This window comes from Strix uralensis, chromosome 7 (assembly GCF_047716275.1).
Source record: "Strix uralensis isolate ZFMK-TIS-50842 chromosome 7, bStrUra1, whole genome shotgun sequence".
Lineage (NCBI taxonomy): Eukaryota > Metazoa > Chordata > Aves > Strigiformes > Strigidae > Strix > Strix uralensis.
In genome coordinates, this window is record NC_133978.1 from 30,449,716 (window position 1) to 30,469,182 (window position 19,467).

General features: G+C 38.0%; 1 protein-coding gene across 1 annotated transcript in view; it reads right to left on the reverse strand.

Moving 5' to 3' along the window:
- LOC141946071 (VPS10 domain-containing receptor SorCS1-like) overlaps positions 1 to 19,467 on the reverse strand; it is a 296,692-nt gene that overhangs the window by 98,471 nt on the left and 178,754 nt on the right. The window contains exons 4-5 of the mRNA XM_074875239.1: positions 18,860 to 19,018; positions 4,179 to 4,252 (exon numbers count right to left, since the gene is read on the reverse strand). Of these exons, the coding sequence (XP_074731340.1) occupies positions 4,179 to 4,252; positions 18,860 to 19,018 (233 nt within the window). The remainder of the gene's footprint in view (positions 1 to 4,178; positions 4,253 to 18,859; positions 19,019 to 19,467) is intronic.

Sequence of the window (19,467 nt, forward strand, 5' to 3'; positions counted from 1 at the left end):
TTCTAACCAACATCTACTGCATTCTCTTCCCCTAGCGCCAACTACATTAGTAAACACTGTGCTATCAACAATAATGCATGTATATTAACTTGCTGTTTCTGTATTACACTGCTGAACTAGTATTTCTTAGAATACTCCTTCCTAGTAATTAGGGTATTTTTACAGAACATAGTTCCAGAATTACTAAGCACCTTGATAACTGTCATGCATTTTTCTGCCACAGTACATTTAACAGCAAAATCTCAAGAACCTGCCATAGAATAATAAAAAACATGAATAGTGTTGATACAGTGCAGAACTGCAGTGCCTTGGGGTTGTATGCAAAGTGGATTCTTTTATGTTTCTATCAGACACATAACATATGGTTAATTCTCTGAGTGGATTATGCTTTCCTCAGTATACCACTTTCACATACCTAGATTATGCAAACAGATATGTCATAAAATACCTGAATTATAGCAGTTATTAAAGGCGTCAGTTTTACAGTAGCCTATCACTAAAGCCTGCCCAGCACAAATAGTCCTCACAACCTTTTAATGAGGTAGAGAATTACGGATCCCTTTTTCCTCCTTTTGTGGTTTGGTTTGGTTTGTTTGTTTGTTTTTTTGTTTCGTTGGGTTTTTTAAGAAAATGCCAGTCGCCTCTTATTTTAAAGGTTTATCTGTTCATCTGACATCTTCCTCCACAGAGTGACATTACAACCTCTTTCATCACAAGTGTGGATGTCAGGGCATCACTTAGAGCTGCAGGTGGAAGAATGAAAATGGGGAACAGAGGAGCTCTGAATAAACAAAGATTCTATTTTCATGTTAATGACTTGTCTTAATGAAACAGAGGGTACAAGAATACAAAATACATATGAACTACAAGGAGCTGAATAGTCTCTACACACTGTTTTCTCAGACTTATGCAGGAGGCATCAGCAGATTGCTTTAATGTTCTTCAGGGGTTTAAATTTCTCTGGGGTGGTAGTAGGAGGGGGTGTTTCACAGAGCAGCCAAAAATAAGCAAATAAAAAAGAAAGTTCTCTTGGAAACAGATATAAGAAATGCAGCTCTAAAAGACACTAAAGTTTCTCTGACAGCATTTGCAGGCAGAGACTTCTCAAGACTAAAACTAGCAAGCTCAGTGGTGTTAGTTGCAAGACTTAGAGGGACCCACAAACTATTTACAAGAACACATGACAGAGTAAAATGACTAGTAAAATATTAGTGAGCCATCAGGAAAATATTTTTTTTCCTGTTTTTTTTTCCTGATCTTTGCTTTCATTAAAAATTTGAATCCATTTAAATGTCTTTAAAGGCTTCCAGATGTTCCTTTCCTGTCAAAAGAAGCAGCATTAAGTAAATGAAGCCTCAGGAAGGCCTGATGCCAAAGGTTTTGCTTTGTGTCTTCCTGATCTGTCTCAGTGTCTTCCTGAAAAGTCCCAGTTTAGATAGTCCTGGAAGCAGTTTGTATTAAAGCAAGTCCTCAGCCTTCCTTAGGTACCAGAATACAGTCCTCATTCTCCACAAATATTATAGTCTTCATTCTCTGCACAATACAGCTGTGTCTTGGTTGATCCCTTCAAAATCATTTGATTTAGAGAAAGCACCAGGACAAGGAGAGACTATTCCCACAGTCTGCTTTCCTTGGAAAATGGTGACTTCAGGACTTTTTTCTTCACTATTCATTTCTGCTCTTAAGAACATTTGGAAGACAGTCTTCTGACTTTTCAGGTTGATTAGATTCTGCATATTTCCAAGCCAAAATGTATAATAATTAGTTTTAAAAAACCCCAAAGAAACCACAGGGCACATACATCAGCACTTGCTATAGAGATGTTGCTGTAGAAGTTTGGATTTCAACTGTACATCCGCACCCTCTTATGTCCCAGTTCCCTTTTGCTTTTCTTGCATGGGGAGTCAGCAGTGGCCACACTCTGAGTGCAAAGGGTTTCACTTCTGATTCAGCACTTCAGTGCCTATTTTGCCATCAGGTATTTGGCTGCACAGAAATGGAAATGCATAGAAAAGCCTAGTGTTTCTCTCTGTGGTGCACATGTTCTCAATTACACATGCACAGCTGTTTTCTACTATGGATGGTTTTGAGGACAGACAGTGTCCATGCAATTGCAGCTAACAGTATTTTTTTTCCAAGGTCATGATGATCATAATAAATAAGTCAGAATGAGATGCAACACTGTCTCCACGAGTTGTATTATTTTTACCTTTGATAGCAGAAGTACGGTCTAGCTTACACTGAGGTGTGTTATGCAAGGGACATTTTGTTCAAGGTGAAAATACAGGTTTACAGTTTCATGTTTTGTTTATGGCTGTAGGGAATTAGATGGGTGGTTGGAACATCTTTTCAACTTACTCTTTGCCTTTGAAGCTCCAAGTCTGAGTTCTCTTATTTGTTAGGTTCTAAGAGGCCTTCAAAGTTTGAGCTCCATGGAAAGGAAGAATGATCATTTTCATCATTATTCTTATTGTGGGCATCCATCAGCTCAATTCACAATACAACAATACTCTAAGTAATGATGGGAAACTTCAAAAGGTTTGGATTGCAGTACAGGAGACAGGGATCCAGGTACAGGGACATTCTTTCCAGATCCCTGACCCTCTTCAGGGAGTACAATTTTGTTGGATATCTCAAAGACTGCGTCCCCAGATTTCTAGGACTTTCTGCTTTTGTTAGCCCAGAAAAAACAAGACATGTGTGGGGCTGTGTTTGCATCTGACATTTTGAAACCCTGTTTGGAGTCCTGTAGGAATGCAATAGGACTGATATAAATATATATGTGCCTGTCTATACAGACGCTCACATAAAACCAAGTCTGAGTTAAAAAATGGGATTTAGTTTGCAAAAGCTTCAGCTAACACAGGTTCTGAGAAAGGATTAAAAAGCAGGAGCAGCAAACAAAATCTCTGGTATATCCTTTGCAGATCAAATATAAATTCAACTTTGGAAGTAAATTTGACCTAGAGTTCTTACTTCTTTCATAAATTAAAATATTTGACTGAACCACTCCTGAACCTTGACATGTTCAAAACCTGCAGTTTTGGCACAAACTTATAGTTTAGAAGCTACCATGGTGGTCTCATTTTAATCATCTAGTTCAGCTCCTCTTGATTTCAAGATGACTATTTTATCAAAAGCTTCTCCTTTAAAGGCCAGATTCACAGGACATGAGCCAACTTCTGCTCACAGGTGTACAACAGCCTCCATAAAGAGCTGATGAGAAGTCTCACAGACTTACACCAGTGTAAGCAAAAAGAGGAGTAAGCCTAAATATAAAAACTTTGATTTAGACTATGACAACCATATTTGCAGGAAAACAGTTCAACGTCTCCTTCATTCCTCAGATTTCTTTTCCACATAAGTTGAAGTTACGATAATTACTATTGCATGACATCATGGGGATGTTTCAGATATGTATTTTACTGCAAGCATGGTTACAGAGCTTTACACTAGATTTGCAAATCATTGCTATGAAAGCAAAAGCAAAGATATCTGCCTGCAATCAGAATCAGGAGAAAACAATCAGTACACCAGAGTCGCTGTGTAAATCTGTGATGACTAAAACTGAAGATGAGACTCAAAATACAAAGAAATTTGCAATACTGCAGAGTGATTTAAGCTCATAATGAAGAACTCTGTGTGCCTAGTTCAGTGGTCATTAATTTCCTCACTTTCAAGGACTGAAGTACGTCTAGCAGCAGTTAAAAGCATAACACCAGCCACTGGAGGATGTCGACTGTTACCCGTGGCAGAAATGCTAGTATCCTCAAAGACTCTAAGACTTCAGTCTTTGGTCCTCACTGGTAGCAGGACAAGATTAATATCTTCTTTGAATTTAGTGCAAAAGCAAACAAGCTTATGCAGAACAGAGTTACATTCCAACTCAAAATGTTCACAGGAAATTGCAGGACTCTCCCCTCCCAAATCAATGCTTTCTTCAGCCTATTCAGTATATTTCAGTTGTGCATCATCCTTAGATCAAAGGCCCCATTTTCAAGTGCTGTATAAACACATAACAGGAGGCATAATGTCCCTTTCATACCAGTTCTAAATTAATCTCAACAAATCAGCAGTGCAGATTGCATTCCATCACATTGCCTTCAAGCCCCTTTTTCAACATCTCTGCGTAATAGGAAGCTGTCTCTAGGAAACAAGGAAGTTGCTTTTGCTCTTACCAGTAGAACCTGTTTGGTGCAACTCCCTCGTGAAGAAGCAGCCATCTTCTGCCAAACTCCACTGAACTGAACAACTGGGGACAAAAACAAACAGTCACGAATCACATTAAAACACAAAGATAATAGAGAAATTAATCTGAAGAAGCCTGTATCACTTCTGAGATAGTGACTTGAACTTTTACTTCCTCCAGTCTCAGAAGGACACACCTGGGGCAGCTGAAAAGTGTCTGTGGTGCCTTTTAGTGGCAGAGGCAATACTGAGATGTGTGACATGGGACACAACTGGATTACCTGAGGGATTACTGTATGAGTACACCCAACTACCTGCCATGACTGAAAACTCATCATCTAGCTCTTTGTGGCACTTCCAGGTAATAAAATTGTGCAGTGTAAGAAGGCCACCTATTCCTTTTTAAACTTGTGGTGGACACCAAATGTACAGCATAACACAGCAGTTTGATATCCTAGCCTAGCTCTGACAACATATATACACAGTTGCCTTCCTTGATATTATGTTAGAAGATCATTCTATTTCCAGTTATCAGTAGCCATACCTAGAGAGCTTGTTCAATCTGGCATGAAAAAAATGGTCTAACATGTCCATACTCCTCATGCAGGAATAAGTTTAAATAGCACATTACTTGTACCATAGAAACCCACGATTCTCCCTTTGCTCCTGTCCTCCTGCAAACAACGTGACACCTTCTCCTAGTCCGGTTACACAAACAATATCCAAATACATCAATCATTTCAGAAAATCTTTCCATGATAAATACCAAACCGGACTGAGAAAGGTCAGCAAAAAGGCATATTACAGGTATTATAAATACTTCGACATGTCTTTGTGGAATGATATACAAATGTTACTGGTATAGAGCACCTATAAACAGCTGCTGTCCGTAAATGCTGCCATCAGGTAATTCTCAAAAGGATAGTGGAGAGAAGGATCACTTGGGCTCTGTTTTCTTTTGCTTTATTTAACTTCAAATTTATGATATGGAAGCACTGAGAGGCAGTCAGCCCTATGCATTTCTTGCAGATTCAACCTATTTCTCCTTCTTCCCTTGCTTGATAGACTTGCTCAGTCCCCTTTTCTGGCAAGGAAGATGTTGGGTCCCTTTTCTGAACTGTGATCTGCCTTTTCACGTCACCACTTTAGGGATCTTGCACAAAATTCAAGCAATCTGAATCTTTTATGTGCAAAGCTTGACAAATTTTTTTTTTTTTTGTAACAAGCAGTGGCTGTGGATTGGCACAGAAGAGAAAGATGGATGCCTATGAGAATGACTGAGAAGGAAAGAAGCTGATTTTAAAGCTTCAGATTGATCAGAAAGATTATTTGAATATATTTTAAGAATTATGAGACTGGCATGTAAGAAACCTTGAGACCTACTTCTTATTCTGCATTATGTTCCCAATGCAAACCCCTATATCCCTCAGCTCCCCTACTGTAAAACCTTGGAATGACATGGAGAAATTAATTACAATAGCTTTTTGGTAAACAGCAGACTGGCATATGTTGAAATCTACTTTAAAATGTGAAAGCTAAAAATTCACCTCTTTCTCCTCTCCCTTTCCCTTGAAGACTGTCAAAGAAGAAAGAGGGAAGAAGGCAGAGGGGATAGAAGAAAACGAGTGCAAGAAAAGAAAAACAGTTTAGCTTTGTGGATAGAAATGTATTCACTTTTCAAACTTCAATGGTAAGTCTGTTATTTTTCATTAAGTAGAAGATTCTAGATACCTTTTTTTTTTAATCTTTAGGAGACCTAACTATAACTAAGGAAAACTTTCATTTTTGAAAAGTAAAGAAAATATTTTGGAACATTTAACAATGACTTTTTGTAAAATGCTTTGAGGTCACCTAATCAAGAATTTTACTATTACAAGAAGAATTTTCCCCCCTTCACATTCAAAATCCATTTCTAGACCTGCTTTTATAATTGCATCAAAAATAAAAACATAGTAATGATAAGCTACTGTCAATCTATCTCTCCAATATGTTTTCCCCATCATGGCAAAGTAATTTCTTCCATGCCAAATAATATGTGTTTGACATACAGTAACTTAAGTTTTAATAAAGTTTAGATCATCCTTTAATTAAGAACAGGGAGCAAACCAAACAACTCGGCAAACACCTCTGTGTTTCCTGACCAAGGATTTATAGGATGTAAGCTTTCCAGGGACATGGATGTTCACATGGCTGAAATCATCACAGTAAATCTTGTCTTCCCCCTTTCATATCTCTCACTCTACTCCCTCTCTAGTTTCCCTGAGCACAACTTTCAGCAGGTTATTCTCCCCCTCTGAATTTGCTGGTGATAGTATCCAGAATGAATTAATTACAGCCTGCAAAACTTTCTCTGTGCTTCTGTAGCATCCTCTTCCACAGCTGCAGTGCCAGGTGGTTGAACAGCCCCAGCGCCACAGCTTCCCTCTGGCTCTTTCAGCACAACTCCTCAGCGCGGCTGTTCACCTGCTGCATCCGACAACTCCCCCAGCAGAACAGAAGCTGTGATGCTGCACAGCACCCAGGGAGCCCTGCTTTCTCTTGGTGTGTGCCCTGAATGAGACATGTGATTCAGGCAAAAAGTGGAGAAATGCAAGAGTCTGTTTCAAAGGGAGAAAATTGATATAGCAATTCCACTGTCAGGATTGGCCTCTCAAATTAGAAGCCAGTGCCCAGTGAGCAGCACCACTGAGAAGACAGTGTGTGAGAAAAGGCAACAGCTCTCAGCGGGATATATCAGCTCCCTGGGAACCCATGCCCAAAGCTCTCATTGCCTTTGGTGAGACACTTTTATAACCAGGCTTTAGAAGGTTTTTTCTCCTTTGCCATTATTTCAGCACCAATCTCAGCCTTTACTGACTCACAGCAGCACAAACAGCACTAATGTATCTTTAGCAAATAAGAAATTCCACCCCTCCCCCCCAAAAAAAGGAAAAAAACCCAACCACCTTTGTAGTGAGGATTTTTTCAGATATTCTAAGTATCATTCATTTTAGACTGAGTTTATTTAGTTGTATCTGGAAAAAAAAAATAAAATTTAGAGGCAGGTTTTTGTCAAGTATCAGTTATGATACAGATAAGATTATTTTTCACCATTTAGCAATTATAGTACTTGTATGGATATTTTTTAAACCGAGCATCATATTTTGTTGTTATAAAAGCCCTCTCTCTCCTGGGACTTCTTGTGACAGACTCATGCATGCAGTCCCTTCAGAGATGACATTTTATTTTCTTTGGCAAGCACTGCTGTCTGATGACAATTTTCATTATTAGACTGAAATTAGATAATGTTCTTTGTTACACTTCTTTTTCAACCACAAATAGAAAAGGAACCTATTACAATTTCAATGTATGTTTTCATCTGAGGGCCAAGTAGTGATCTGACATTTCTGTTTTCACTGAGACAAAACTGTTATGAAGTACAAATCTTGTATTGATCTCTCAGATTTGACCCTTGTACATCCAGGAAGAAGTCTCTTCTTGCTTCCTCCTCTCTTGTATATTTATTTTTCTGTGTAATACCCGAGTACTTAACAATCATTAACAGTCTTGTTTTGCTTTGTTTTGCTTTTTAAATCCTAATATTCTGTCAAGTAGAAACCTACCACCTACCTCTTTTAGATAGGAAAACAGCAATGCAAGGGAAAAGGAAAAGCTGTCCCAAGGTTACAAATACCTTCTGGGGCTGAGCAGGGATTCAAATAAACCCTCTGAACTGCAAGACAATCCCTCAGCTATATAAAGAGCCTTTTCACAACATGACACCACTATCTTCTGGAGTAGGGAAAGCTGACATCTGAAAACTGAACTTTTTTCCTTATCTACAGCAAACAATATCTGTATGCTACTCAGCCTGTCTGTTATTTGTTTCCCAACCTGTGTGAGAAGCACAAGAGTTGCTCATGTATTTCACAGTGATAGCATAAGCTTCATCTCAAAATGCTTTGGGATATCTGGGTAACAGCAGGACACAGTTGCCATGTAATCTTATCTCTCCCTTCTAACTTCCCAATCTTTCCAGCACTAATTTTAGACTTGAGGAATTTTTTTGCATTTTGGCCTATATTAATTGATAACATTTTCAATTTAAGACAGTCAAAACATTCTTAAACATATAGATTTTTTTTTTTAAATATTGTTTGTAAAGTAAGGATAACTTTCCTATAATCTAATGAAACTGCAGAAGAAAAAATATTTTAGTAATGTTTGTAGTTAAAAAAAAGCATTTCATGAAGAGGAAGAAGCTGTGTGTATAAATTCTTAGTGAAAGTAAAATATGTAACAGAAATTAGTCAAACCTGATTATTTACTTTAGTTTGACAGTTTGCAATACAAAAAAATAACTGAATTCCAGAAAATGTAGGGAGAAAAAATGATGTTTTTCCAAAATGTTCCATGAAGAACAACTTGAATTTTATTTGACTTCACTGATCTAGACTGGAACATCAGTTCTAGAAGGGAAAGCGCATACTAAGGAAGAGGAAAAAACGCATTTTTCTTCACTACATTCTCTACGTTTTTCTTTACTTCAGCTCTGGAAAATCTGTCCAAAGCAGAAAGCTCTCAAGATATTAACTTCATAAAAAACGTCTATTTTTTGGATGGTTCTGGATCCATTCTGCTATGCATCTTTCTTTGCCCTTCAGCCCTGTATTGCACAGAATGAACACTTGTATAGTTTTATAATCTACCTGTGTGCTAGTTCACAGCTCTAAAAGAGCTCTGGCCCCTTTCACCGTTTGACTAGATCTATTTTAATCTTCCCCGGTTTGTTCATGTATTGTACCTCCTACACTCCTTCCCTTCACTCAGATTTCTAAGCTCTTTAGAGTAGAAATCATCTGTTGTAGCATGTTTTTACACAACATAAAGATTGCTGGGGCTCTCAGTAGCTATTATAGATACAAGGAAATTATAAGTGCAGATGAGTGTAAGGCCAAGTTTTTCCCCATAATAGATACTTCAGTAAAAGGTTCTACTATTCAGAATGGTGGAAATCAGATTATTTTCCCATACTATTTCTAATACTTTTGGTTTTCACCCACAAAGCAGCACAGCAATCCAGGAGTTTTGTACTTTCCTCTGGAACAATGTGACTACTGTTGGAAATATTAGATAAGACACAACAATGGTTCTGCCATAAGATTTCCACATTACACTGGCTTCAAAAACAGCTTTCAATAATTTACAGGACTCAGAAAATATTTAAATACCACTGATTCCATTCTTCCCATTTTTCATCAGTCTTATGTTTTATAAGTCTCTATCACATTTGAACACCAGCATTAATATCAACAAAGCTGGTATTAACTTGTATGTTATATATATAAAAAACATATATATATCTTATACATAGCTTATATAACTGGACTGTGAAAAAAAGGATTCAGAAGGCAATCAACTCCTTCAATAGTTCTTCCAATAGACACATCTTAGTGAGCAATATCTCTAATAAAAAAATACTTACTGTAAAGAACACAATCTTCTCACCATTTTACAAATGAAGGTTGCGTATCTCCACTGAAAAACTATAGAGAAACTTTAATGTGTAATATAAAGACTCATCCTTACAAGACCTCTCCTAAAAGGACTGTGTGGGAGTCACAAGTGCTATAAATCAGCAGACCTTCACTCACTTTTATTGAGGTAAAACAAATGACACTAACTGAGGATTCATCTCTCTTTAATTCACCAGTAGTGTTATTTGGCTTGTTTTTTGGTGGGGTTTTTTTATTAGTCTATATGCATTTTAAAAACTCCAAAACAAGTAGCTAAAATATGAGCTTTGAGGGCCTAATGTTCTCGACACATCAGACAAATTTGATTCATTCTGATGTAATCACAGATGGTATGAGATTATGACCTACAGGACCCTGCTTATCTATTTGGGTTTGACTGAATTACGAAGTTTAGATCTTGACATAAACTCACAACTTTAGGACAAACAAAATGAGCTGTTAAGAGTTTCATAAAGTATTGCACCTGGACATGCACTTGAATAAAGTTGTACTGTACATTCCCCCTAAAAACACTGGATTTTCCCTGAGAATTTCCCAGCCAAAAATCTGTCTCTTATGAGGCAGTTGAATTGTTTATTTGGCTGTTGAGCCTGACAGGTAAGAACACATGGCATCAACCAGATGCTGCTAGTAAATGCAAACTTGTCTTAAAGACAGTAGTCCCATTCCGCTCCAGTTTCAACAAGCTCTGTGCTCCCCAGAGCCCGTGGATAACTCTGCTACCTGTGTGCTCATCAAGCTCACCATACCAAAAACCTACACTCACAATAATCTACATATCAGTAATCTATATATCTTCCAAGAAGACAGACAAACAATTCCTCATTTAATGTCTGACTTTGAAAGAAACTTTATTGTGGTGGACACCAGGTGCCCACCAAAGCCACTCCATCAATCCTCAGCTGGACAGGGGAGAAAAAACATAACAAGGCTCGTGGATTGAGATAAGGACAGAGAGAGATCACTCACCAATTACCATCACAGGCAAAACCAGGCTCGACTTGGGGAAATCTGTTTATTACCAAATACAACATTCCAAAAGCACAGTTTAGCTTTAACTATAAACATAAGATAGTCAAACTGGATAAAGACAACTCTTTGTGAAGATGCAACAGTGTAACTTGAAATAAATGCAGGCAAGTCCTTCTTCTTATCCCCATTCATTTATACTGAATAAGTTTATTGCTGATAAATTGTACTTTATGACCACCACAGGTGTATTTGAAGAAATTCTAGCCTTCTACAAAGTTTCAGTCATTATTCTCATTGTTCATAGGGGCATTATTCAAATATTATTCAAATGTGAAAGACTATATTTAAAACTACTGTAAATCCTTCAAGAAAGCAAAGACAAATAGGAGACATCACATGGATTGCTTCAATTTGGTGATGTACTACTTGAAGTCTCTCTTGCATTTCTTTTGCTTTCTATGCAGTCTGCAGAAAAGGATGGGGTTACTGCATCAGGTAAGGATTTAAGATTGAACATGTTTATATAGGTATATACAGTACTCCTTTATGATCTTTCAGACCCTTATGACCTTAGATTTACTTGCCGGATGAAAAGTTATCACAGTGGGAAAGAAGTTTCCACCGTGGTGCTACAGACATCTCAAACAGTAAGAATGAACAGGGACTTGGATGCACACATGTTCCTGACATGCATCCAGTGCAGCTTACTTGGGTATCAAAGTACACTATTTTTTTTAAAGAAATTGCTGCACAGGGCATTTCTTTTTCAGAGCAGTCAAAGGCTGGGAGGTATGCTGCTGTTCCCTGAATCACACTATTCTTCATTTAGAAGAGGCATGGACCAGGCTTTTCTCTTCCAAAACTGAATTTAATACAACGGTATGTTTTGTTTAAACTAAGAATCTGAAATTGTGCCTGGTACTTCCCTCCTAGAATAGAGTATAAGACTCATGATCAAGAACACAGAAAGGGGGTGCAGGGCTGATACTCATTCACTTCGCTGATCTCTGATCTAATTGTAAGTTCTAGTATTAATATGCTTAATTATCCTTGAAGCAATAAAGTTCATAGGATACTGCATAGACTTTGAACATTTTAAGTTTCAACATTTAAGTTTGGGGTTTAATGAATGCTGATGGAAACACATCGGAGTGATAAAGCTTTCAGACACCTGCTTCATAGCCCATTCAAACACCAGTGAGGTCTGCAGCTCTGTGGCTGCTTTTCCTGATGAACCACACACTACTGTCACGTAGACTTGTTCAGTATGGTCGTAACACAGCAATTTCTTTTGTGTATGTTAATCAGATCAAAGCATCCTGGAGATGACCCTCAGCTTCCTTCCTATCTTCCAATAACTCCTCACATATTCTCAGATGTGAGCCACATCAACTGGTGTTCTGGTTTTGTGGCAGCTTGCAAGCAACTGTATTAGCATGATGTCTCCAGTGCATTCAACTCATAGGCTAAAAAAAGTGTCAGGAACACATTTTTACCATCAGATATTTAAAGGAATCTGCCTGGCACATATATTTTAAAGCCAGAAGGAATCACTAGTATCATCAGTTTGTTCTCATCCTAACAGATGCTGCAGAATCTTTACCACTAACTCAAGCAGTAGAGAGAATTATTCAGGCCAACAACTGATAGCTGAACTAGATTGTATCATTTGGAAAGACATCCAATCTCAAGTCCAAGGGATGATGGATTTACCACTCCACTCAGTATGTGGTCCTCAAGGTTAATTCCCTTCTTTGTTAAAATATACTATCTCTGTAACAGGTAACAGGGTATCCTTCACTTTCTGTTGTATTATAAATTTACTAGGTAGGTTCATAACTGTTTAAACAGCTGCATTAAATCTTTGTTTAAAAACTCTATCATATTACATGAGAACAGAAAATGCTTATTACAGCAAAGTGTCAGAGTTTTCATGACAAATGCAGAGCTTTAAATTTTAAAATAAATTATTATTGTTTATCATTTGCATTATGTTAAAATCTATGGCTGCAAATGAATTTAGTTGATAGGCACTTTGCATAATAATAAACTGAAGACATGTTAGAGAGTACAGTCAAAACAAAGGGAGGCAAAGGGAGAGATGAGTCATATACAGATAAGTGAAGGGAGTTGCTCAATACCACAGAGATCAATGGCAGAACTAGTGATATGGAGTATACTTCTTTATTCCTAATCCAGTGAACTGTCCAACTCTGATGGAAAGGAAAAAAGTCTTTTTTTCCATGGAAGTAAGAAAACTGGAGTTATGCAGAGCACAAAAAATCTTGCAGAGAAGCAACAGATCTACCCATAGCTATGAGTATGCATCCAAGGATCTCAAAACAGCAAAAGAACAAGTTCTCTAGGGGTACAGAGGGCTGATGTTTATAGAGATGAATCAGCAAGGACATATTGATTTGCCTAAAGATGAGTGAGTCAGTTGTAAAGAGCACACTGATTAGTGCTTGAGTCTTTCCTTCTATATCACTGATCACACTCCTGGCCCAGAAATGCATCTTCCTCTCTGGATTGCCAGGCTGCCACTGGGCTCTGCTAGCTGATTTTTTTTCTTTTTTTATTATTTAATAGAGGAGGAAAGAATGTTAGAGATTCTTCACACTTTTAATTCCATTCTTTATTTTAAATTCTTACTCCATCACATCGTGCTTAGTGAGGTGTGTAAAAGACTGATGGGTACTCTAGGAAAGCATATTTTATGACATAGTTTGTACACTGGCTTTTGTACAAAAAAAAATACACTCTGACACCATTCTTCTTCCTACTGAGACAATGCTGAGGAACTGACTTAGAAACATAACCACATGGAAAAATCTTAAAAATAGGAGCTAGCGTTCACAAGGCCTTTGTGTGGAAGGCCCTTTCCATCCCCAGCACAAGTGCTGGTAACCCTGTGCAGAAAGTGCAACATTGCAAAGGCTGGGACAAACAACTTTAAACGTGCAAATTCCTTATTACTTTTCATCTTCAACAATATGCGTCAAAGTCTGCTGGAAAACTGGCTTGGTTGATTAGTGGTGCCCCAAATATTAACACAGAGTAGACTGTTGCAGGAGTAGTGCCACAGGGAAAGGGCAAGTTATTCACATAGGCTAATGTTAGCTTTATGCAAACTAGCTCCCTGGTTGTGTATAGTCTGCCAAAAGAGATAGGCTTTTCCAGAGGATGATTCAAAGTGGCTAATGCTTACCACTCTAGAGAAGCTTTTTTCCTCTCCATTAATTTTAGATAGGATTAGCCTCCCTCAGCTAACATTAGCCCAAGTGAACAGTCCTCTAAATGTTGTCAGTAGTATGGAAAAAACCTCACCCCAAAATTATGTCGCTTGATGTTAACAGCATTTTTAAAAAAAAAAAAAACATGATGCGATTTCTGATAAAGCACATCTGGATTTTATTCCCCTTTCTCTGGTCTATGTAGGCAGTGACTGTTACCACCAAAATTGAGAGGATGTAAACAGAAACAGAGTAATTTAGAAATGAACATCTGGAGGTCCCTGGTTTGACCCTTTTCCGAGCAGGGTCACCCTCAAAGTTAACTCTTAATGCAGTGAAATGAAAGGTTTTAGAATTATGAAGTGCATCCAGAATAGTCCATCACATCTTGAAGAGTGAATAATGGCTAAATCTATGGCAAATATTCTACTGTCAGACACAAGCATTAGACCAAACACATGGATAGATGGGGCTGAAGGTACTTTGAAGAGTTGGCCTGTTCTCTCACACAGACAACCTGTGGCCATATGCATCTTTATCTCTGTTCTAAGTGGTTCCTCTGTTATCACTGACATAAGAACACCTTCCTCTTCCACTTGAATGCATGAGGAGTGGATCTCTTTTACTGTAGGAAACTAAAGATGACATGTTTTGAAGACAGAAGATATTGTCCCACAAGCAACAGAATCCTTATTTGCTGAACTTCAGCACTTTAGCTATGCTGCCAAAGTATCAGTCCCTAACTCATTGATCTCCAGCATGACACACACAATAAATAAATAAAGGTAGACAGATGGAATCAGATATCTGCGAAAGGCCAAAATGAAAAAAATAAGAAAAAAAAAAAGGAAATGTAAACTCCTTCATTTGTAAACTCCTTCATTTACTAGTGCTATGTTGACAAAGCTCCTTTAGTCTGGGGTGCCTTGCTTTTCAAGAGTTCATTTAGAATGAGAGAGAAGAAGCAACAACAAGAGGACCATTTTAAATCTGCTTTTTCAGCCTCTGTTGCTGCCTTTCAGTGCTCGAGTGCCTTTGCACATTTATTCCTGATCTGGGCAATTACGACCCTGCATTTCACCCATCTGACTTGTGTTTCCCAATTTCACCTGTATTTCGTCTCTTCAAATAGCTCTGTTATTCATGGCTGATTACTAACCATTCCTCTGTTCGTCTGAACCATCTGAATAGCAGAAGATGTCTCCACATGAAGTAGAGGCTCTTACATTCCACTCTCTGATTACACAGAAAACCACTTTTGAAGATTACATAGTAATACATAAGCAATACTCCCATAAAATACAGCCCCTCATCCTACAAGCAAGCTGATTAAACCCACAAGAGCTCACATGTACAAGACCTCCAACCAGCTTTTGCCTCACATGCAATGCTTTACTGTGTCTGAAGTTTCCTCCTGATTTGTAACTCCTCTTACACAAAAAATAAAGAAGCATGCAGTAGTTCTGCAATTACGTGGTAAGAATCAGCCATGTAACAACTGTCAGACAGAACAATGAATGCAATCATGAAGCAATTAGAGCAGGCAGCAGATGGTTTGCTGCTCTTTTTTTTCCTCAAGACTGGCAGGAAAAAGTCATGACTGAATAAGGGACTGGTCTGTCAGCAGTGGTAATTCAAGTCTGCTGCCCAAGGCAGAGACACGGCGGAGAGATATGTGAACAAAAGCAACTGAGTTACCAAAGCTTAATGAGTTACTTCTCATCAGCAGAACCCCAGTAATTAACCACATTCACCCACACACAACACCCAAGAAACTGGGACATAAAATTACTTCAGTTAAGACAGATTTCCCTACCATTGAGTAAATTCCTGTTTAACCAAACAAAAAAAAGATCTGCAGTACTTATCATAGTGATAGACTCAGTGGGCTGTAAAGAGACTGAGGGATGGTGGTATGTGACCCATTTCCTGTTCATTACAACTGAGCAATGAGAGGCATGCACTAACTGTTGGCTTTGCCTTCATCAGTCCTGAAATGGATGGACAACTTCTGAGAACCAAAACAGTCCAGACCCAATACCATTCCTGTCTCTCTGCTCTATTCACCACCTGATTCTCCTAGTCCCACCTGCTGCAATGACAAGATGCAAATGGATGGCAACAATAATGTGGCTTGCTAGAAGGATGCAAGCATGTTTTCTAGTTGATTCTCACCTCCCTCCTGACTGTCAACAGCAGAAATAAATGAGTGCGACAATCCTAGACTGGTCAAAATCCAACTTACACCTTACAGCTCCCATCAACAAAACCTTCACAGACTCTTCAGTCAGTGGCATCAAAATCAGTGCTGTCAAAATGTAAATTACTGACCATGCAGATATATTTCCCTTGCTTCCTCAGGTGACTCTTAGTCAGTGTGCAAACAGTGCCTGGAATCCAAGGAGTAATGGATTCTCTTTCCTTACAGACGGCCTTAGCATGAGATCACGAAATAGCAAATGGCAGCGTCATTTATTCCAAAGTACCCCACAGCTCCCATTGCAATTACCTAAATACCTGCAGGACCTCTTAATTACTCTGAGAAAATCCTGCCTTTGGATATACAAGCATGAAACCAATGGGAGTCATTTACACTTAGCCACAGGCTGAACTTGACCCTTAGTTTGAGTTACATTTAATTTAGTCCAAGCTGATTAATACTTATTGCCTGTTGGTTACCCTTTATGGTTCTTGGCCAAAGCTTGTTGAAGTCAGAAAATGTATCCATTAGGCTTTAAAGTAGAAACCAGGCCTGTGACTCATACCCATACAGAGTACTTTTAAAATTCTATTTTAGAGTTAATTGGTACAGATCTACAGACCTTGTGCTACATGATTTTTCTCTTGCAACTACAGTACTGAATTACCAACAGTTATCCAATTTGCTAATCAATGCCATAACACAAAGAAATTTTATTGTACAGCCTGCAGCCTCTCACCCAAGATACCCCATACAGACAACTCTGACACCAACCCCATAAATTCAGATTAACACACAAAAGGGCCCTTTGTTCTTACATCCTGATTGTTTTTTAGGATTCTATAGAGGAAGAGTGGGAGTTTCCTATAGAATAGTGACAATATACTTGCTGGTAACCATCTACCATAAATTAGATGTGCATTAGAATCTAATTCAGAATTATTTCCTGAGCAGGCTGAATACCACAACAGCTGAAATTCATTTTCTACTATATCCTATTTTTATTTGACACATTTACCACTGAAAGTTTCATTGATCCTCATGTAATAAATTTCCTGTTAGTAACACAGAGTCACTTTCATTCCAATGGGTCCTAAAAGACAGTAGAGACCAGATTCTGTACAGTTTCATATCGGTCCAGAGAATTCAACATCCACAAAGGAAAGGAAACATTCTGACCTTGTCTAATTACATACGGAACACCCAGAAACAATTTAACCTGCACCTTCCTCTGAACAGATTATAACCACAGTACACTCTACAAAATGCTATGAGAGAGGTAAGTGAAAAATATTGCATGCAATTGACTCTACAGGAATAATTAGGCAGGCAAGATGCATTTCTCATAGTTGGGAATGATATTAAGCTACAGTCCTGGAAGGATACTGGTTTTGAGTTTAAAGCATAGGACTGAACTTCTATTCTAAAAATTCCCATAAAATCATTTTGTGACCTTGCCTACTTTTTAGCTTCCTTATGCCTTTATTTTCTCAGGCTTACAGTAATAGTAACAAGCCTAATTTAGGCTAAAGGAAAATTAGTTGTGAAATGTTTGTAAAATTAATTAAAATACAAAGATGGAAAGCATCATAGAATTCAAACTTTTATGCTGGTATCTATATTAATGTATAACCTGAACAATTCAGCCAATACTTTGATTATTGATTAGATTCAGAATCTCATAGATACATCATATGAAAAACAAAAGGACACCACTAAATTACTTCATATAAAGGCTTACACACTAGATGCCAAGATATTTCACTTTTACCCCTGTTGGTAGCTCAGCAAATTGTTTTGGTCTTTTTCCAGTTTTACTCAAAAAGATGAAAATGTCAGGATGTGAAACCACCATTTCTCAGAGAAGCTTGCTCCAATGACTAGTTAATTCATGGTTGAGTTTATCTGCCACTGACTCCTAGCCATCAACTCGTGTTAGAAGTTTTTTTGCTAGATCAAAATGCTTACTCATATGTTTTGTCTTTCCCCATGGAGATATTTATGCACAATATAGTTTCCCTTCAATCTGCTTTTTCGTAAACTAAACAGATTGAGCTCTATAAAGTCCTTCACTGGAAGATGACTGACTTGTGAGTATTGATGTGTCTGATTTTAAAAAAATTCTAACAATGAGGTCTCTTACAATCAAATCCCATTCTGTTGTCTCAAGTTGGGCAGCAAAAAATCAAGGCAAATCTCACAGCATATTTAATTGGTTGATGGATTACCTGTACTGAAGGAACTGGACTTCAAAGGAAATTGATTCACTGCTACTTTTCTCTTAGAAAATCGAAGGCTACTTGAAAATATGCCAACCATATAGGAACAAGAAGTTCCTATTTTATACTGTTCTTGGGGCTGGTGCTAGTCTGGAGCAGGAGAGCAGTTAAATAAGAGGACAAAATGCCTCATTAGAGGTTGTTATTCCTGTTGTGAAGGATCCTAGCTGTCTGCCCATTGCCTGTCACATGATATTGCCAAAAGGACTGATGAATAAATGCAGACTGCCAGGTCAGTCATAGAGGGCTAGGCCCCAAGAACACAGTAGGTGCCCATGTCCTTTACTGTGCCCTTTACACTGAGGCTTATTCAGTGTTTCTTTCTTGGAAATACCAGGTTTATATTTCCAAAGATGGTCCTGGTATCACCCCAAAGACTGCAGAGAATGCTCTGCAGCAGTTACACAGAGAGATGGGGAAACCCTACGTTTTTCCTAAGCAAACAAACAAAATCCTGTCAACAATTCTCACCTTTTGATCTTGGCTGTATGCTAAGATCCAGTCTTCCTGCTTGGGGTGGAAGAGTAGACTGTGGATGTAGAAGTTCAGACGGTATTTTTGATAGGTGGCCCCTTCATCAGAACTGATTAATAAACTGCTCTCAACTTCTGGATCCGTCAGCAGCATAATCTATATGGAAGGCAAAATGAAAATACAGTGATGAACAGGAGTCAGATGGAAAAATAACTAAGCAGCTATGAACTTCAGATAAGCTTATTAAATATGTCTATTTCAAAATGTTTCAAATGTAATGTCAAAACTAACCATAGCCTATCTTTCAGTAAGGAAAACAGTATATTTCAGCTATGTATATAAACACATAATATATGATCAAATAGGCAGAATGACTTTACCACTAGTTAAAACGGCCCTAAAGGAAGCTATGCTTACGTTATCTGAAAAAATCAAACCTGAAATTTGTAACACCAGAGTGCAAACTTACTAAATTACCAGACAGCCACAGTGGGCTGCTAGGGTCTTCATGAATGATCTACTGGAGTGGCAGACAAAAAAATATTTTTTTTAAAAAAAGAGAGACAGAGATAGAGGAGAGAGACACACATAGAATGATCTCTAAT